The 20,941-nt window shown below is 36.9% G+C and overlaps 4 protein-coding genes across 9 annotated transcripts; 2 read left to right on the top strand and 2 right to left on the bottom strand.

Moving 5' to 3' along the window:
• Window positions 1–8: 8 nt before the first annotated feature.
• On the bottom strand, window positions 9–6,312 carry LOC126376416 (cytochrome P450 4C1-like). The gene is made up of 9 exons (XM_050023744.1): window positions 6,095–6,312; window positions 5,284–5,393; window positions 3,807–3,897; window positions 3,390–3,572; window positions 2,559–2,950; window positions 2,079–2,147; window positions 1,830–1,998; window positions 1,310–1,489; window positions 9–1,138 (listed from the first exon to the last, which is right to left on the bottom strand). The coding sequence occupies exons 1-9, from the start codon at window positions 6,243–6,245 to the stop codon at window positions 963–965; spliced, it is 1,521 nt and encodes a 506-aa protein (XP_049879701.1). The 5' UTR covers window positions 6,246–6,312; the 3' UTR covers window positions 9–962.
• Window positions 6,313–7,511: 1,199 nt separating this feature from the next.
• On the top strand, window positions 7,512–14,865 carry LOC126376655 (glutaminase liver isoform, mitochondrial). 6 transcript variants are annotated; one of them, XM_050024209.1, is made up of 10 exons: window positions 7,512–7,715; window positions 9,957–10,009; window positions 10,499–10,531; window positions 11,660–11,756; window positions 11,848–12,208; window positions 12,294–12,446; window positions 12,600–12,880; window positions 12,962–13,270; window positions 13,345–13,499; window positions 13,876–14,865. In XM_050024209.1, the coding sequence occupies exons 1-10, from the start codon at window positions 7,548–7,550 to the stop codon at window positions 14,237–14,239; spliced, it is 1,974 nt and encodes a 657-aa protein (XP_049880166.1). In that variant the 5' UTR covers window positions 7,512–7,547; the 3' UTR covers window positions 14,240–14,865. The 6 variants fall into 6 exon arrangements, with proteins under 6 accessions (XP_049880166.1, XP_049880160.1, XP_049880174.1 ...); XM_050024203.1 differs by having other exon boundaries at window positions 10,493–10,531; XM_050024232.1 differs by lacking the exon at window positions 7,512–7,715 and adding an exon at window positions 9,597–9,826.
• Window positions 14,866–14,947: 82 nt separating this feature from the next.
• Window positions 14,948–15,712, bottom strand: LOC126376366 (28S ribosomal protein S28, mitochondrial). The gene is made up of 2 exons (XM_050023692.1): window positions 15,379–15,712; window positions 14,948–15,290 (listed from the first exon to the last, which is right to left on the bottom strand). Exons 1-2 carry the CDS (start codon window positions 15,613–15,615, stop codon window positions 15,009–15,011), a joined length of 519 nt encoding a protein of 172 aa, XP_049879649.1. The 5' UTR covers window positions 15,616–15,712; the 3' UTR covers window positions 14,948–15,008.
• Window positions 15,713–16,810: 1,098 nt separating this feature from the next.
• Window positions 16,811–20,890, top strand: LOC126376302 (regulator of nonsense transcripts 3B). The gene is made up of 6 exons (XM_050023630.1): window positions 16,811–17,021; window positions 17,093–17,306; window positions 17,538–17,726; window positions 18,492–18,640; window positions 19,636–20,373; window positions 20,462–20,890. The coding sequence occupies exons 1-6, from the start codon at window positions 16,917–16,919 to the stop codon at window positions 20,576–20,578; spliced, it is 1,512 nt and encodes a 503-aa protein (XP_049879587.1). The 5' UTR covers window positions 16,811–16,916; the 3' UTR covers window positions 20,579–20,890.
• Window positions 20,891–20,941: the final 51 nt, after the last annotated feature.

Raw genomic sequence — 20,941 nt, 5'->3', positions numbered from 1 at the left:
ACAGAAGCCACCCTAAAAACTTCTTTAAAATAATAAAGGTCTTTACTTACTTAGAATATGGTACTTAGAATGAATAATTAAATAAGGCAATTTATGTATATTGCGTATAATAAATGAAATACATTATTTTCTAATGATATAACATTGTAATATATTACTAGTGTAGCAATTAGCACATTCTTTGTTTATTACAAAAAAAAATAGAGATCGTTGACAAAAAGTTAAATAAGTATATTATAAGTATGAATATGATAGAGGCCCCGATTCGACCAATAAACGTACGCGAATGCTATCTACGTAGATGGACGGCAAACGACTATTGGTCGAAGGCCTCTATATAATTCGCGACGCGCGCGCTCTGCACGGTAACCGAGCCTACAGACTGCTGATCTGCAGATTACTGAGAATCTTATTTTAAATTATAAGTACTTACCTGCTATTTTCTTATCCGCCGAAAAGGAAAGAGACGGACGAATAAAAAACTGTTAATTTTTAAATTAATGGATAACCCGGGCGAATAAAATAGGCATTTTGCTCATATCAACCCGTGTGACATGTGCTGTCAACTTAATTTTGTCGGGTTATTGGCCAATTTAAATTTTGGAAGGGCTTTTTCAATTTCTGCCTAAAATTAACGTGTGTTCCATAAATTTTATGCCAGTTGATTACCCATCTCTCGCTTTTTCAGTGGATAAGAAAATGACAGGTACTTATAAGTATTACCTTAAAATTAAATGGAGTGTACTGGAATCAGTACTAATAAAGTGATTATTTTTATGGCTTGTTGAATCATACGATTTACGACACATGACAGATCTCTTGTCGAAGTAAAATTGATAATCTTATTTTTCGCTTGCTAGAAGGACGAATGGATGTTTTCAATAGATTATTTATACGAGATCGTTTTGATTCTCACGCGAACAAAAGCTATAAGTACGACCTACGAACGCGCAACGCTTCTTTTAACTAAAACTAGGCTTGTTTCTCGGCATCATCTTGACACTCACTGGTCCGTGGTTCCTCAGCACCAGATCAGAAATGATCTCTATGTCTGCCTCCTTGGTTACCGGTTCCAACGCAAAGTTCCGCAATGTGGCCGATACACACGATTTCATCTCCAAAGTCGCAAATTTTTGACCTACAAATTAAAAACTATTTAGTTATTACGTATTATAAAGAAGAAGAAAACTATTGCAAAGAAGTTAGGAGTCGATGACACCTAAAGAAAATTCAAAATTTAATGCGGTCGCCTTGTTGTAATTTTTTTGGTTCAATTATTGCATAAAAGATCAGGCAACATAGATCTTACCTATGCAGTTTCGTGGTCCAGCACTAAAAGGTATGTAAGAGTAGGGATGTCGCCCCACGCTGTTTTTAGGTAAGAATCGATCGGGCTCAAACTGCAGAGCATTCTGGAACAGATCCTCGCGGCGATGCAGGTCAAAGATGTGGATATGGCACATTGTTCCTGGCGGGATTTTGTAGTTACCTGAAATGTATCGTGCCATTATTTACTATGCACTAATAATTCAATATGTTTTATAAAAATGAGAATCAATGTAGGTATATATATTTCTATTACAGATGATATTATCGACGGCAATTCAAATAAGTAAGTAAGTATATTACCAACAAAAAAATAAACCAGTCTAAAGTCAATATAAAATGACCTTAGATTCTACAAAGAGATACATGAATTGATTAAACAGCGAGACATTTAAAATGTTGTTAATTGGATTAAACAAATGCAAACATTGGGTACGAAAACACAGGCAGTAGGCATTAAAGTTATTCTCAGAATTTATATCATAATGAAGCATTCGACATACTGAGTTCAACAGTTTCGTCAATATTCCGACTAATGAAGGGCACAGGCGGATAGAGCCGCATGGACTCCTTGATGCAACAGTCTAGGTAGCGCATTCTGTTCAGGTCCTCAATAGTCGCCGGGCGGTCCGACTCTCCGAAAATCTCGTGCAGCTCGGCTACGACCTTGTCCTGATACCAGACGTTAGGCGTTATGTTGGGAACATAATATCTTATTAATTGTAGAATATCCGTTTCTTATAAATACTGACCTGTACATCTTTGTGATTTGCTAGTAACATCAAGCAATATGTTAATCCTGATGCTGTAGTGTCGTGACCCTGTCGCAAACATAAGTGTAAATTATTATTACATAAACAGCCTATTTACGTCCCACTGCTGGGCACAGGCTTCCCCTCAATCAACCGGAGGGGGTAAGGAGCATACTCCACCACGCTGCTCCAATGCGGGTTGGTGGAGGTGTTTTTACGGCTAATAGCCGGGACCAACGGCTTAACGTGCCCTCCGAAGCACGGAATCATCTTACTTTTTCGGACAATCAGGTGATTCAAGCCTGAAAAGTCCTTACCAAACAAAGGACAGTCTCACAAAGTGATTTCGACAATGTCCCCATCGGGAATCGAACCCGGACCTCCAGATCGTGAGCCTAACGCTCTAACCACTAGGCCACGGAGGCTATAAATTATTATTATTTATCATTATTTACTTTGTTTCAAAAAGTGATGACTTACTTCGAACATGAACGTGTCTACTTCTTCCTGTATGCCTTGCCTGTTAATGGAACCTTCTTTTTCCGCCAAAAGAAGCAAGTCTAGCATGGCAATCTTCTTCTTCTTCCCCATCATAAAAGTGTCGTCTTCAATATTGTTGCCGTCAAAAATATGCACCCCATTCTTCTCAATATATTCTTTTCTTTCTTCAATAATTGTTTCGGTGAACTTATGAAGAGTTTCCAATTGTTTATTTTGTTCTCTAGCAATTGTTGTTAAGTTGAATATGAAATCGGAGAATAGAGGGATTCTCATAAATCTTTCAACAATGAAAGTCCCCAGTGCATATATTGCTTGCTTATAGGACTTCCCAGCACCTCCCGTATCGTCCAAACGACTACCCATGGCAGTTTCTACAAATGTAGGAACAATCAGAAGGTAAATACATGAATTATTTTACTTTGTCAGATTGGTTACTGCAACATAAGCAGATTATGTACTAATTACTGCCTATTGTGTGTACAAGTGCTCAATCTTGTTTGTAAAAATTGTCTATAATTATTATAAGTACTGAGTACACGAACTAATCTCTACGTTACATCTAGTAATCTGCGAACATTTCTTCTGTCATATGGGTTGTGAAGTCACGGTTATTGTTGAGCCTCAAAATGCACCTGACATATTGATATATGTAATGATTAAAAATCTGTGAAAATGTTTCACCCAAATAAGTGGATACCAAGGGCGAATTCATTCACCACGTTAGCATAACAAATTACTATTCGATAGGTACTACTTATCGAAACGAAGTAAAAAGAAATGACTATTGATAAATTACATAACAGTGCATACCGCATATGGAGTGTAGAGTGTATTCAGAAATTATTGGCGTAATATCGATTGTTTCTCCACATGTTTTCTTCAGTCTGTCCACAAGACGATGGCTGTTTTCCTCCAATATAATGCAGAATTCTTTCAAAATATTGAAATGAAATGCGGGTGTTAAAATTTTCCTGCGATTCTGCCATTTTTTTCCTAAAAACCATATTTTTAAATAATAAGAAACATTAACGTTTTCATCCAGATCAAATTAAAAAAAACTTTACGTAAGTACATTGTTATATATGATTAATAATAGTTAGGTTAGTTAGGTATTAGTTATGTTTATTTGTTATCTTTGAGATAACACTACGTCTGCGGGTAGGCCAAGGCATCATGGGAAGATATAAAATCGTATAAATTTAAATAAAGACAAAATCATTTTTTTACCTCTACTTAAGAGAAGTCCTTCCTGCAGCCAGGGTTTGAGAAATGAATATATTACACTTTTCTCATTGAATTTGGTTGTGGCAATGATTTTCTGGAAAATTTTCATAACAGATTTTATCAATACTATTTACCTATAAATATACAAAACAAAATATAAGGACCCTCATCATTATATATGTTACCGGCCAAACCCGATTTTAGGCCAAACTAGTTTTGCCTAGGCTAAACTAGTTCATTCTATATGCGATCGGATAAACCGGTACAGACTAGGCCAAACTGGTCTGTCCTAAGGGTGATAGGAGGAACTAGTTTATCCTAGGAGGAACTAGTTGAGCCTAATAAAAATAAGTTCACTTCAGGATAAACTAGTCTGGCCTAGGAGAAACTGGTTGGGCCTTCTATGAATGGGTACACGTCAAGAAAGCTAGTTAGCTTAGCCTATTTTATGCTAACAGGGAATAATAAAATACCAGAAATACTAGTTATAAAATTTTTGCAATACACCATGTTTGGTGCCAATTTTGTAAAAGCCCTCATCGTTTCTCTGAAGAATAACCCCAATTATATTTCTAAGATCACCTCTGCCTTTGTCTACGTCTGGAATTGGTATAGTTACATTGTCTCCTATGTTGGCAGGTGAATGGGATTTGTCAGAAGAAGCTTTCATTCTTTTTGCTTGCTTTTCAAGATTTTCTGCCGCACTTCTTCTAGCATCTTTAATGTTTTGTGTGTCAATTTCCATAACGCCGCCATCGCCATCTTCACTCTGGTTACATTCCGAATCATCTTCGATAACTTGTCTAAGGTCATCCTCGACGACAACGACTTTACTACCGAACAATCAAAGCTTATTTTGCCATAAGTATGGCTCGACAATGAACACAACGCATAATACACTTTGTGTCTCGTTCGTAAAGACTACTTTAGCTTAAAACATAACTGTCATTCTAGTCCAGGTAAATACGGCGCCGACTTTAAACATTTCTGACTAGGAAATATTAGTATAGACTAGGCCAGACTAGTTTATCCTGAAGTGAACTTATTTTTATTAGGCTCAACTAGTTCCTCCTAGGATAAACTAGTTTCTCCTATCATCCTTAGGACAGACCAGTTTGGCCTAGTCTGTACCGGTTTATCCGATCGCACATAGGATGAACTAGTTTAGCCTAGGCAAAACTAGTTTGGCCTAAAATCGGGTTTGGCCGGTAACATATACATTATTACGAATCGAGAGATCGATATAGAGAGAACGAATCGAGATATAATTTTACTTACAAAAAAAGTACCTTTTTTAAATAACATACGAACATAAGCTCAGAGCTACATCCATCGCAAGACGAACTAAGTATCCACACCTCACCTAACTTTCTGTTATATCAACGTGATACATAGGTGGTGAGCCGTATCGCCGTCTATAAAGGTCGAGCCAAAAACCTGTGTTAGTAAAAGAAAAGATATAACACAAAACAATACTAACCTCAATGTCTTCAGGGTTGTAAATATTTACCACAGCCAGAGGATATATCCAAATACGGTATATGTCTTTGAAACATTTTGCAAACTGCCTGCCAAGTTTCCAAAGATCCACTGAAAAATATAAAATTAAGAGTTTAGTTTCAGCGCTTATTGTAAATTTAATTTCGTGAAGACTCAGTGTTCTTTGCAAATAAAATCAGGCATAAGACTTAATTCACGCCCTCGATCCCTATAGGGATGGACAGAGTTACTAAAATAGTATTAAGTACTAACTTTACCAAGTATCTTTTCGTATATACTTAACTAAAAGTTTTTGACTAATCCACTGTTGCAATGAAATAGGTTTCAAAAAAGTCCCCGTATGTCACGTGACTTAAAATTCGGTAAGAATGCAGTTTTTAACTACTTATCTTATATCGTCAATTGATACAATTGCTTTTGATTTATTGCACCATGTAGTCAACCGAACAATAGATTGATTTCGTTTGTTGAGTTGTTACTTGTAGACACGATTTGTCTTCTATTAAGGATCACAAGCGTGGCAGACGTAACTGTCTGTCTGTTAAAATATCTATCTTCAAAATAAAAAAATAACCGTTTATTACCTCCACAACATAATAGTAATAAGTTACATTTTGAATTATTTAACATTAAAAAACTAGGTACTAATCCAATGTTCCAAATTCAAAACTAGAAAAAGAAACTTGTTCACTAAAACGAATGTCACAGAATTTGGACAAAAACAGGCAATTATTAATAAGCTTTAAATGCAAATTATTCCACAGCTATGCACGGAAAAACTGTCTGCTTACCAGGATCCAATGGTACTTCTGGAGCGTTTCCTAAGATGAATGTGTCTTTTGGTCCAGGGATCCGTCTGATCAGCCGAGCCCGTTCATTGTAGTTCACCAACAGGTGGATTAACACCAGAAACACCACTATTGCCAATAGATAAAACCACATATTCCCACCCGACCATTCGCGGACACTCCGTAGCTACATCTAACTTAATCATTTCATAATAATACATTTAAGTATAATGGCGCGTCGCTGATAAGGGGCCATAATATTTATTTTTATATAATATACACGTATGTCTATAAACATACACACAATGCGGTCAAACACAACTCTCCTTTTTTCTTCGCAATAATCGGGTAAAAAGCCCTTACTCCGAACCTACGACCTCAAAGTGAGAGGCAAGCGGTCTACCAATTGGGCCACTACTGCATAAAGTCGGCCTGCCATGTAAAATGCATTTTATTAAGCGGCTATCTTCTGTTTGTTGTAAAATATGGACAGTCATATCTATTAAAGAGTGATAAAGAAGAGGAGGAAGTACTCGGATCTGGCGGGATCTTTCCTTTTTGTCCCATTTGCGGTTGAAACGATGGGTCCTTGGGGTCCAGAAGCAAAACTATTTGTTAAGGATCTCTCAATGCGTCTTATCTGGGCTTCGGGGGATGCTAGGGCTGGTAGTTATTTCTGTCAGAGAATTAGTCTGGCGATTCAGAGGGGTATAATGCTGCTAGCCTATTGGGCACCTTGCCTCGATGTGACGAGGAGGTGTTTTATTTATAAGATGTGTTTGTTTTGTTTTTAATTGTGCAATAAAGTGTTTTATATAAGAGTGATAAAAATAAGTTAATTCATACATAGGTACATAATATACGTAAATCACGCCCGATTTCTATCAGGGAAGAAATCCGAAATCAGAATCATTTATTCAACGTAATTATCATGGATTAACTTGTGGTCAATGTAACATTTTTGAATTTACGTCATTGCGCAAGGTGTTATGGCTGAGGAGAAGAAATGACAAGAAACTGCAACAGCAACACATCTTTTAAAAACCAATGAGGGTATACATTATAAGTTATTTAATAACTAGAGAATACCAGACATTTTTATCATTTAGGTAATCATTAATCTTGTAATAAGATTTTTTACATAAAGTAAGCTTCACATGTCATGAACTTTAAATTTATTTTCTGAAAAATTTAAAATATTATCTGGTATTTTATTGTAAAAACGTATAAGTACATAACCCCAAAAAAGATACATTTAGACAACTCGCAGTCACTCCTAATACTTTTTTTTCCCAGAGGGATTGCCCCGAAGTATGCTCTAGATTGCGAAACAACTACAACAAATAACTCGTTTTTGTCTTTGTCAAAACAGCCTAAATATAGCTACGTTCCTGGTTAATAGATGTTGGCTCTCCTTCTTTCCTATTTATATCTACCAGTGAAGTAGTGACGAGACATGGCTCAGTACGCCGTGCGCGCGCCTGTGCGCACTGCAAAGTTTTCGCTACGACAGTGTGCTCGGGTGCCGGCGCAGGCGCAACCCTGTAGACTTTGCTCACAGTCACACTCGGTCGACAAAGACAGTGGATTTAAGGAATTCTTGATGGATAACCATGAATTTGAGGTGAATTTTATGCTTTATACTGCTTGTAGATTATATCGCTTTAGTAAACTATGTAACTAATAAAATTCGTCTTATATGTGTCTAATGAATCTGGTTATTGGTAGAATTGAATTTGCATCTTTTTTTACGTGACTTATTGTAGATTTGCCGCAAATGGCATTAACTACTTAGCCGGAACACCGTTGTCGTAGGTACATTGGTAATAAGTAGCTGCTATTAGTAGCTGCTGAGGTTGGTCATCCACCTCATAACCCACACAATAGAAGATCTTACATAAGATCCTTTTTGTATTTATGTGTTCTGGCAAATACATTGATTTGATTTGATAACGCCTATATCTCATTGCGGTAGGTAGACCCCAAGGAATTCCACTTGCTACGACAAACCTAATACACCGCATTCGCTTCTTCCCCTTACTATATGCTTCCTGGAATAATATTTACATGTAACATTTAACTTGTATTCGGTTTTATACGCGAATTCGAAACTATCTGTTAGCATTAGGTGCTACTTATTATTATACAATAATTTGTAAGTGAATCACCTGATTGTTCGAAAAAGTAAGGGAGGGCACTTTAAGCCGTTGGTCCCGGCTATTAGCCGTAAAAAAACCTCCACCAACCCGTATTGGAGGAGCGTGGTGGAGTATGCTCCATACCCCCTCCGGTTGATTGAGGGGAGACCTGTGCCCAGCAGTGGGACGTATATAGGCTGTTTGTCATGTAATTTGTAAGTACGTAGCTGACTCATAGGTAATTGATATCACGTGGTTTCCAGGATGTGTGTGTACATGGCAAATGGTTTGCCTCCACATGGGTCTTACACATAGCTAGCGAGAAGAGGCTGTGGTATACTATACACTTCTGCCTACCACTTTGGGGATACAGGCGCGATGCGATGTTATGTTAGGTAGCTGACTACAAAAGGCTATTGAAGAATGTAGTTCACCCAATCATTGAGCTATTCAAAACTATATCTAATACTTTTTTATTTATTTACAGCAGGCGTAATATTTGCGATAAATAAATTATTAATCCATGAATAAAACATTTGATAGATTTATACTGGCCCCGATTCCTGCAAACACCGCCTAATTTTATTTTAAGTTATATCCGTCATTTTCATATCCGTCGAAAAGGAAAGGGACGGATGATTCACAGCTCTTAATTTTAGGAAGAATGAGTAAATGAATGTGTCGGGTTATTGACTGATGTAAAATTTTTAGACGGTTGGTTTAGATTTGTGCTTAAAATTGACGTGAGTTCCATAAATTTTATGCTTGTCAATTACCCGTCCCTTTCCTTTTCGGCGGATAAGAAAATGACAGATATAACTTAAAATAAAATTAGATGGTATTTACAGGAATTAGCACCATTGACTGACTAAATTAGATTAAAATGCTTATTATTAGAGACTGAATAGGGAAGATTGAGGTTATTATTTAGCTAAATGTGCCTTGTCTTGTATCATACATTTTATAAGTACCTACCTAAAGAAGTAAATTAAATATAAGATCACTCATTCCAAATCCAAAGTTCTCTCATAACATAACTTTTACATTGTGTAAATTTATAAAATAACCTAAGTACTAATGTTTGTAACCACTGTCAAGCAAAGACCCTCAAGTCTTGGCCCCTAGGGCTCTCGCATCATTTTATTTTTTAAATGATCATGCAAAATTCGACATTCGCAATTTACAGTGGTAGGCATGTCGTCTAAGGTGATAACGTTTCAGACACGACCGCAATATACCTACTCGTACTATGTAGGTAACATTTAGAATTTCCCGTAAACGTAGCGTCACTGGGCAAACACCTGCGTAGCGTAGGTAAACAGTGTGAGATAAGAGAGATGAGCAGGGCCAGGGCCAGCAGTGACGCTTGCGCGGTGGAGTGGTACACTACTGCGCATGTGCCGGCCACCAGACTCGCCTCAGACGGATGTTCAGTGGTTTAGTGGAGCGGTGTCAGTAGGTCGCCCGGTGTCCCGCCATGTCTGCTCGCCAACTCCGCCGGCTGCCCTCCGCCGCGCGGACCCTCCTTGCACAACCCTCATGCCTCTGCTCCAGGCAGTACAGCCAAGTTAGACCAATATATGTCATCAAAGACGGAGTGAGTGTCACCACTTTCTTTCATAAACACCCACCTTTCAAGGAGTTAATCCAATGGAAAGTTCGAGCACTTTAGAGGTCAATTTTCGTGAGTAAAGTGGTAATAATTTAATCCGTTTATATTGTTTCAGAAGTGGCGACAATCCGCGCCAAGTTTCTATGCACACCAGGCGATTGATTTAAGGTAATAAGATGTTCACTTAACTTTCATAACTAATACGTACTCTGTAGACAGGAAGTAAACAGTTGTAGACAGATTTTGTAAAGTCAAACAAGCGTTCTTTAGTTGAACAATGCTGCGACGCCTTATATTGAAAATAAATTGTTGTTAATGACACAGATAGATTCTTATTGATCTAAATTACACTCTGAAGTGTGCCGGCAACGTGTCGGCTCCAGGTCAATTCACCCTTGACATTTGAAAATAACGCACTGTTTACCACCATAATGGAGACTATAAAATATTACACACTTTTAGGGCTGGTGTTATATAAGCACACAAAAAGTTAGGTCCGTAGCAACGTCATGTGTAGAAATCAATAATGTCGGATTATTTGATTCGACTGTCGATAACGTGATTGATATATATATATATAAGTATAACATTATAGACGATATTGTATGTCCCACGTGCACTGATATAGATTTGTATATTTCCTGTTACAAGGAGCAGACAGTACTCATTTGTGCACAACCTCGACCCTGCGTGAGTATGAGGACTGTTTTGGTGTGATTTTGGACGATGCACTATTTTATTAGAACGATTTTTATTTTATCTCTGCAGATCTTTTAATTTGCGTTTTAGCGTGATTTGTTTGCTTGCCCGTAGCCTTGATACAGAATTATTGTGCACTCGTAAAGTTAACGATTTAAGTAAAGCCGCAATTTTAATTAATTTGTTTGTTTCTAGAAATGTGATTTATTTTCTGATAGCACAACTGCAAGCATTTACTTGACTGTTTTTGGAAAAGACGGTATTTTTGACTCCCATAATCAAGGAAGTATCTAATTTATAAAATACTTTAAGTAGTTAGACTAATTGTAAAATAAATTTGACAAGGCTTATCAGTTATCATATCACCTGTCTTATCAGGAAACTTAAATATTACCAATGTTTGAGAAATTGATTAACTATCATAAGTTGTGGCCTATGCTGGAACCAAATGGGTGTGTATTGTACCTACTTAGTTTTTATTTTCTTATAATATAAGCACCTACACGTACATAAAATAACAATATATAGGGACTTCCTAATCTAGGTGTATTTCCTCTGTCAAATAAATTTATTAATTAAGTAAGTATACCTCCGATTGACGCGATGTTTCGGATTGTCTTCTCGTATAAAAACCACGTCTCAGGCTATATGTTAAGTGAGGCTAGTAGTAGACAAGAGCATCCTAGAAAGTTTTACAAATGCAAATGTCGACCAAACCTTTTTTAAAGACTTAGTAAGTAATTTAGAACAGGTACAAAGTATAATGAAGAATTATAACATACCTCCGAAAATAGGCAAGTCAGGTGACACTACAGCTGTGGACGAATGTAATTACGTCGTAGACACACCCGCCGACGTCAAACTAAACACGATAATTTTAGCATCGTCGTGACCGCTTCGTTATGTAGCCATGAAGAACTCTTCTAGATAAATAATAGCCATTTTCATTTGCTTTAACAATTACAGAATAAATTTAAACTAAGTGTTTATTGATTTTGAGTGATTTGCATGTTTGTAATTTTCACTGTTTGAGTTTGAGGCACTCTCCTAGCTTGTCTTAAGTTGTATTTTTACTAGAAATAAATGTGCAGTTATTAAATAACATTTTCCTTGGTACAGGGTGCGCGAAGGATCCCACAAAAATTCAGATGATGTCCTATTCGACATGTTTAAAAATGAAGACACCGGACTACTGCCAGTGGGAAAATTTTTGGCCGTGAGTGATATTAATACATTATCATTACGACAGTTACTAAGAAATTATGAATAGATGAAGTGTGTTTAATCTAAGATGTATGCATTTTTAGGCCTTGAGAACAACAGGAATAAGGAAGAATGATCCACGAATTAAAGAAGTCATGCATAATTTATACAAAGTACACAAGCAATTAAATTTCGAGGGAGGCTCTCCAGAGACTTTGAAATTAGATAGAAAAACTTTTAAAGAGGTGATTGCACCCAACATAGTCTTGATAACGAGGGCGTTCCGCAGTCAGTTTGTCATCCCAGACTTCCAAGATTTCATTAAAGATATAGAGGAAATGTACTGGTCAGCCAAAAGCAACACTGACGGTAAAGTGGCCAGCTACATCCCTCAGTTAGCACGAGCAAGCCCGGATAATTGGGGCATTAGTGTGTGCACCATCGACGGACAACGCTTTTCTATTGGTATGTGTAAAATTACAGTGTTTCATTTTCTGTTTTGCTAGCATTTTTATTCGCGTCGTAACTGATTCATTCTCTATGTTTGTAGGTGACGTGAACGTCCCCTTCACTCTACAGTCGTGTAGCAAGCCGCTGACATACGCGATGGCTCTAGAAACGTTAGGCCCTGACGTGGTACACAAGTATGTTGGCACCGAGCCCAGCGGCAGAAACTTCAATGAGCTTGTGTTGGACCACAACAGTACGTATCAATCACGTATTATCTTACATCTAATCACAGATTTGTTTTGATCACATGACTTTATCTCCGTATTATAATAGTATACTATGTTTCATGATTATGAATGAAGTCAACATCGAACACTGCCAAGAAGTTTTTTACTATTTATTTCAGTGAAACCACACAACCCGATGATTAACGCTGGTGCAATTCTCGTTTGCTCATTGCTCAAAAGCTTAGATAAACCTGAGATGACGTTGGCAGAGAAGTTCGACTACGTGATGTCTTTCTTCAGCCGGCTGGCGGGTAACGAGGTTTTGGGTTTCAATAATGCTGTATTTCTGTCTGAGCGCGAGGCAGCAGACCGAAATTACGCGCTTGGCTTTTACATGCGCGAGCACAAATGTTACCCTGAGAAAACAAACCTACGGGAATGTATGGATTTCTATTTCCAGGTACACATATGTATTCGTAAATCATTGTAAATTGTAATTTTAAGTTCGCGATAAGATTTTAATGGTTATATTGATTTTCAGTGTTGTTCCATGGAAGCGAATTGCGACATCATGTCAATTATGGCAGCTACGTTGGCCAACGGTGGGATCTGCCCCATAACCGACGAAAAAGTGCTTCGTCCGGACTCAGTTCGCAACGTATTGTCGCTGATGCACAGCTGCGGCATGTACGACTATTCCGGACAATTTGCCTTCAAAGTTGGTATTCCTGCGAAGTCAGGGGTTTCTGGAGGCATGCTCATTGTAGTCCCCAATGTCATGGGAATTTGCACTTGGTCTCCTCCACTCGATTCCCTCGGAAACAGCTGTCGGGGCATACAGTTCTGCGACGTAAGTTTATTGGAAGCATATTAATACGTATCAAATTAAACGTACTGTGATTGACGATGAGTTCTTTGTTTCAGGAGTTAATCCAACGCTTCAACTTCCATAAGTACGATAATATTCGCTACGCTAGTCACAAGAAGGATCCTCGCCGATACAAGTTCGAGTCTACAGGATTGAGCATAGTCAACTTACTGTTTTCAGCAGCTAGTGGGGACATTAGTGCTTTGAGAAGGTAAAAACAAATATAAACATTTGCTTACTGACTTCGTAAAGCATGGAATAGTAAACATAGTTTTTTATGTTTGTCAGCCATCAATCTCTTCTTCCTGTGCCGGTGAAGCCTTCGAAATAAATTGTGTAACAAGTAAATTGGTGACGACGCGTAAAATTAGCTTTAATTATTAGGTGCTCGTAGTTTTCTAACAACATCATCATACGTCTCTGAACACTGTAGCACGCGACATTATTTAAAATTGGCTTTAGATATCATTTCAGTCGTAGCGCATAGAAAATCATTTTCATATTTAAAAGCTATTCCAGAGTCGATTGAGCTATGAGGCATTTTCAAATAAAACCTTATTGATATGTAAATATTATTTTCTATTCAGGCACCATCTATCCGGAATGGACATGACGCTGTCGGACTACGATGGGCGCACGGCGCTCCACCTGGCGGCGGCGGAGGGCCACCTCGGCTGCGTGGACTTCCTCCTAGCCCAGTGCGGCGTCCCGCACGACCCTCGCGACCGCTGGGGCAGCCGTCCGCTCAACGAGGCCGAGACCTTCGGACACACCGGCGTCGTACAGTACCTCAAGGAATGGGAACACTCACACCCCATTAAAGAAGAAGAATCATCGGAACAAAAGGACACGGTAGACGAGCTTCTCACCGTCAACCCCGACGCAGTAGACGCCGTCAAGGATCCCAGCATACAGGAGATCATATCCAGAAATGGTGACAAAGTACAATAAAAGAATCTCTTCTTAATGATCACACCAATGTAAATAATTGAATTGGATCTCACATAATTACAAAATTTCGTTACTAGTAGATAGACAAATGTTTAAATGTGGCAAAGAATTTGATGATAAACAGCATTTAAATTTTAGAAATTGTATTGTTCAATATTATGATATTAATTATTGTTATTCTCAATTTGATAGAAAGCAAACAGAATGTAATTTTTAAAATTATTTAGGAATGCATATCCTAAATTGTAGTGGTTCCTTTGCTAGTCTTAAAGACAATCTCTGTGTAGATAGAACGAAGTCTAAAAGGCCCAATTTAGCTGTCAATTATGTAAGGTCTGAATGCATTAATAATCAGTTCTTAGATATTCCAGCTAAGGAAAATATATGAACATTCCAGTTTATTGTGAGCTTCTATAAACTAAGTATAAAATGCTTAATTAATAGCTGTTTTATCTTGTGGAAGTATATATTTTAAGTATAGATTGTACACAATATTGAAACTTATAATGACAATAAGTATTATATGGACTTGTATTAAGAATTGTAGTTTCAGAAATGCTCCTTTCAAGATTATTGATGTTGTCCAAATGTATGTCAATTACCAAATAAAATGTTGAATTTAAGAAGTTTCTTTTAATACTATAATAATATAATAACTTAACCTAACATTACCTTTAAAGGGTCACTGATTAAAACAACAAGAGCAAATAAATCTACATAATATTTTATTTGAACTATTTAATATGCTAACAGGTACTTACAATATCATTCACTTTTCATTAGGAGTTGCTCGAACTGGGGAGGACACTATACCTAGTAACTTGCAATCAGCTTCCAGCAGCGTTAAGTCAGTGTTGGAGCCAAGGAACCGTGAGGACAGCTCCAGGTTTTTGACCTGCAATCTCACTCTAGCACCTCTGACATATTCCTCTCCCCGATTGCTAGGCCGAGTGCAGACACAATGGAACTTCCAGCCAAAGTCAATGTACAAGTCATCTTCAACTGTGTGAAATATTTTTCCAATTACTATTTTGTTTTCAGGGTCACCCAACTAAAAAGAGAAAACATAATGTATCATTGTGTCTTTTTATACATATTATTTTAAATACTTTTCAGTCAACTATAAGCAATTAACTTACATCCATAAGTTTGGAATTTCGTAGCAATGTGGCAAAAGTGTAATTCTGTTCATTTTCCTGTGGCTCTAACATGTGAGACTGCTTTTCAAAAGCTTTAGCGAATCCTCCAACTTTATCAGAACCCCCATCTGTAGGTATTTGCTCATTACCAGTTTCAGTTGCACTATAGAATCGTAATGATTTTAGCTTTATTTGGGTAGGACGCAAACATCTAGCTAGTCTCACTGTGGCAAACATTTTAATGTAGCCGTTTAAAATGATCAAATACTACGAAACTCAGTATTTTTATTTCGATAACCTCAAAAATATAACCTAAAATGTTTTTTTTTTTTTTGTTTTGGTTTTCCCCGAAGGGTAAGGCAAAGGGAACTATGCCCATACAGCCATGTCTGACGTATTTTTTTTCTTGATGATTAATGAAATGATGAAAGGTGATGATGATGAAACCTAAGCCCCCACCCTCGGAGTAGACTCCTACTCCGAACCCCAAACGAATTAACTCAAAAGTCCGCATAAACTTTTGAGTTATGAAGCGGCTTCCCAGCACGAAGCGAAAATAGGCAGATACACTTTGTTTATTGAATACTCCAATATAATAACACTCGCGAATGTCTTCCGACTAACTTAATGCGATCATTAACCACAAAACACCACTTCGTATTAATTATTTAGATTACTCAATGAAGAAAGCAACTGTCCCGTTCCCGTTTCCCGCCGAAAAGCCTAACCTAAAATGTTTGACATTGACAGTTTTATATTTTTTTACAAGAATAATAGTTACTCAGCCTTGTGTGTCAAATACTATCGTAATAAAACATTACAATAAAAATATTTGTCATAATTTTTCTTTACAAAGAATTAAAAATAAAATATTTATATTATTTCAAATGCGCCTTATGCTATCTTTTCTTTTATAACTTTATTATAAAGTGAAGTATAAAATAATCTTAAAAAAATATTTATGTAGCCGCCATGGGATATAGCTTTCTTTATACACTTTTGTCAAGTGATCTGAACTAGGCTTTTTGGCGGGAGGCGGGAACGGGACAGTTGCTTTCTTCATTGAATAATCTAAATAATTAATACGAAGTGGTGTTTTGTGGTTAATGATCGCATTAAGTTAGTCGGAAGACATTCGCGAGTGTTATTATATTGGAGTATTCAATAAACAAAGTGTATCTGCCTATTTTCGCTTCGTGTCAGGAAGCCGCTTCATAACTCAAAAGTTTATGCGGACTTTTGAGTTAATTCGTTTGGGGTTCGGAGTAGGAGTCTACTCCGAGGGTGGGGGCTTAGGTTTCATCATCATCACCTTTCATCATTTCATTAATCATCAAGAAAAAAAATACGTCAGACATGGCTGTATGGGCATAGTTCCCTTTGCCTTACCCTTCGGGGAAAACCAAACCAAAAAAAAAAAAAAATGATCTGAACTAAATGTCAAACTGGTCAAATTATTGCACACGACAGACGAAACACGCATATTTTTGATAATGTTGAACATTTAGACAAGGCAAAAATATTAAACAAATTGTAAAATGACTGAGGATCAGGATGCCAAAGACTCACAGTCAGATTCGGGCAGTAAAACTTATACCAAGAGCAAGGACAAGAAGGCGAAGGCGCAACGGCCACTGACGAAAGTGAGTGATGCTCCAGTTCTCCAGTTGGAGTAACTATTGAAGTTGTTAGTGAACTGTTTGATTTGTTGTAGATAATCCTGCGAAGATTGCCGCCCACGATGACGGAGGAACAGTTCTTAGAGCAAGTGTCACCGATTCCAGAGCACGATCACTTCTACTTCGCCAAGCCGGATCCCTCGCTCGGATACAACCTATTTTCTAGAGCTTACATAAATTTTGTCAATGTTGAGGACATCTATCTCTTTAGAGACAAATTTGATGGATACATTTTTCTGGACGAAAAAGGTAAACATAAACACGCTACTTTTTGATCCAGTGCTTGATGGACAATACTTCCTTAATTGAGAATATGTTAGCACAAAACACATTTTATAAAACCTTACTTAGTATTTCTGGGTTATCGGAAACCTCAAGAATATGTATCATATAGGTTTCGATTTACCTACAATAACTTAGTGGATTTTTATAATTACAATGAATCTTTTTTTAATGTAAAATCTTTATTTCTTGCTTCAGGTGTTGAATATGGGGCAATAGTAGAATATGCCCCTTTCCAAAGGATACCCAAAAAGAAAAAGAAGAAGGACCCAAAATGTGGCACCATTGAGAGTGACCCTGTGTACCAGGAGTTTTTGGAGAGTCTTAGCAAGGACCTTGAAACAGAGAATCAACCTAAACTTGAGTACTCTTATCCTATTAGTGATGGTAAGTCATTCTTATTAGAAATGTTAAATATTTAATTTTCCTGCTGACTAGATAAAAATGTCCTGGGGTACTTATAAAACTGAAAGATTTTAGACATGATGTGAATTCTAATTCTGTTTAATATTTTTTTGCAAATGAAAATATAGGCATGTCTATGCTAAGATAATAGAAGTTATCTTTATGTTTTGCACAACTGATTGTAAAATCTATTGTGGTATTTTGTCAGTTGAGAGGTTAAATAACTATTTTATTATATTATTGAATCAAGATCAATATAAAAATAAAATTGAGGTTACCAATGAAGTGTCATCATAATCAATTTAAGAGCCACACTCTTGTCGGTGTAGCATTTTCCATTCCAGTCTATCAAAGGCCAATTCCTTGACTTCCCTATAAGACACGATGTTAACCTTTTCTTTAATCTGTTCCATGTAAGCTCTTCTTGGTCTTCCCCTTCCTCTCTTTCCTTCTAGCTTTCCTTCTATGATGTTTTTAATAAATTCGTCATGTCTTATTAGGTGTCCAATCATCTTGCCTCTTCTGTCCTCAACAATTCTCAGTATTTGTCTCTTTTCCAATGAAGTGTATCTTATTTATAATGTATTATTAACCTAAGTATATCTTTATTTTCCAAACTCCATGTAGTTAATGTCTCAGTCTTCATAACTAACATGCCATGCTATGCTCTACCTGTGTTTCACAAATAAATCAATTTGTATTTGTATTTGCCCTTTTTATGGCTAAAGTGATATTTTGTGGTTTCAGGGAATGATAAGAAGGTCCAATCAACCCCATTGTTGGAGTATTTAGCTGCGCGCAAACAAGACAAGAGAGGGCGTGACGAGCGACGCCGGAGAGAGAACGACAAGCGCAAAATGAGGATAGAGAGGAAAACTAAGGACATGACTATAAAGGTAGGGTACAAAAATCAGCATATAAATTCCTTATTTACGTCTGAAGAATCAACTATTAGCCACCAACCTGCAATGGCCCAATGCGGTTGTGTATGCTCCATACCCCCTCCAGATGATTGAGGGGAGGTCTATGCCCAGCAGAGGGACACTATAGACTGTTTATGTTATGTATGTAGGTCTAATAATCCTATTTGTTATTCGGTGAAGATCATTAATATCAGACAGAAACAATGTGAAAGTCCATAGGTATTTATTTCTTCTGTTTGAATGTTGAAGGGGGAGGCCCCTTTAGCTTAGAATATTTAAAATTTTGTAAAATAGATTTGGTGAATAGTTTATTCAAAAATATAATTTGTCATTATAGAATAATAGGTTTTACTAGCCAGTGCTACATAATTTTGTTTCTATAGAGGTCTGGAGATATTTCTGAAGATGAAACTTACAATGATAACTGTGATCACCATGACCACAAGCATAATCATCAAAACTTCTGGTATGGAGAGCCTAGAGTGTATCACAAAAGTAAAGCTAAATGTGCTTCAGTTAAAACAGACTTGAAATGTACTCATGGCTCAGATGAGTTTATAAGCACTGATTCTGATTGGGATAGTCACTTCCCTGCTCTGACTATGAAAACTCATAACACATTCACTCTAACTTCTGCTAAAGTTTGTGATAAGAAAGAAATTGTAGAAGCAAGCCAAAAAAGTGGAGGGGATACTTACTTCAAGGTTTAATTTCTTGTTTCTTGATAGCAGAATGAGGCTTAGATAGCGTTTGATTGGCATCATTAAACCATAATAATTTTATCACATGCCCCCCTAGTACCATAATAAAGCATTTGTAATAGATTTAATTAAATTATGTAATTTTAGATGAGAGAAGTAAATTTCTGCAATTCTTGTTGTTCACTGTAAATCATGTACTAGTATCATTTTTTTTAGTAAATTATGTGGAAATATACTGTATAATAATTAACATCTATCTTATAACAGGAGGATGAATCCGGCGAAAATGGCGTCAAAAAAATCAAATCAAGAGAATGGGAGAAAGAAAAATCTAATGAATCTAAAGATGATCAAATTAAGTCTGACAAAGATGGTACTGTATTTGAATCTAAAACATACAGAGATCAACGCAAATCTGCTAGTACTGTTACAGACAAAAAGAAGAAAATTGATGGTGATAAAAAAGAAAACTTTAATAAGGATGAAGAATTGGATGACAAGAAAAAGGACAAATTCAGGGATTCTCCACGTGAGCAAAAAAGCAAAAAATATAGCGACACGAGAAAGGAAAGAATTAAGCAAAACGAATTTGTAAAATCAGAAAAGCAATCTGTGCTGAGTAAAATAATGTCTTCCGAAGGCAAAACCAAGTCCCTGAATCATGACGATATTAAACCTTTCACGCAGTTGCCGCAAGTGAAAACAGACGACTTGACTAAAATCATTGAAGGCATGGAGAGGAAAACGAAACTTGAAGAAAGTCATGTGGATTCTAAAATTTCAAGAGATAATGATGACATGCCTGATAAAAAAAGTGATGGCTTTGTGGGACTTCCGAAAGTAAGAAGAAACAGTATGGATTCGGGTGAACCGCCTGCTAGAATTGAGTCTGAATTAAAGAGACAAAAGTCTATGGATGACAGAAGCAAATCTTCAGACATTGACGAATCGGAGGAAAGGGAAAAGAGTACCGATCGTCGCACAGAGAGGAGAATCAGAAATAAAGTATGTCTTCTAGACTGAGATGATACATGTATGTATGGGTTGAAACCTCAATCAGATTTATAAAATTTCTTACTTTGTTTTATTCCAGGACCGTCCTAGCATCGTAATATACCAGCCAGGCATGGGTAAGTTCAGTAAACAACGCCTGGCAAAAGAGAAGGACCCAGCTAAACCTGTAAGCGATAGTGAGAAAAAAGACACTTGAGACACATATCTCGACACCCAAAACTTGGACAACATTCAACGGATAATCCTGAAGCTGGCATTCGTATCGATGTCCTTGCTGACACGGACACAGTAGACGCGGACATAGAACTGCCAACTGAGGGACCCACTGCTCGTGTTAATTCAACGCCGTTGTTTCTATCGATTTGTTTAGTTTACATGAATTATTAAGGAGCTGGAGATGTTTTACCATTATATAATCAATATAGCAGCGACTGCTTCATATTTTAGCTTGTGACCATTTAGTTCGGTTTGTTTAATTTCATTTAAATATAATTCGTTTTTAATTGGACTGATTCTTTTAATTTTTATTAAGTGTTAATGAAAATAAAACAAACACATA

The sequence above is a fragment of the Pectinophora gossypiella genome, chromosome 2 (genome assembly GCF_024362695.1).
Source record: "Pectinophora gossypiella chromosome 2, ilPecGoss1.1, whole genome shotgun sequence".
Lineage (NCBI taxonomy): Eukaryota > Metazoa > Arthropoda > Insecta > Lepidoptera > Gelechiidae > Pectinophora > Pectinophora gossypiella.
Note: the sequence above shows the minus strand (reverse complement) of the source record. Positions and strands in the feature narration are given on the sequence as shown.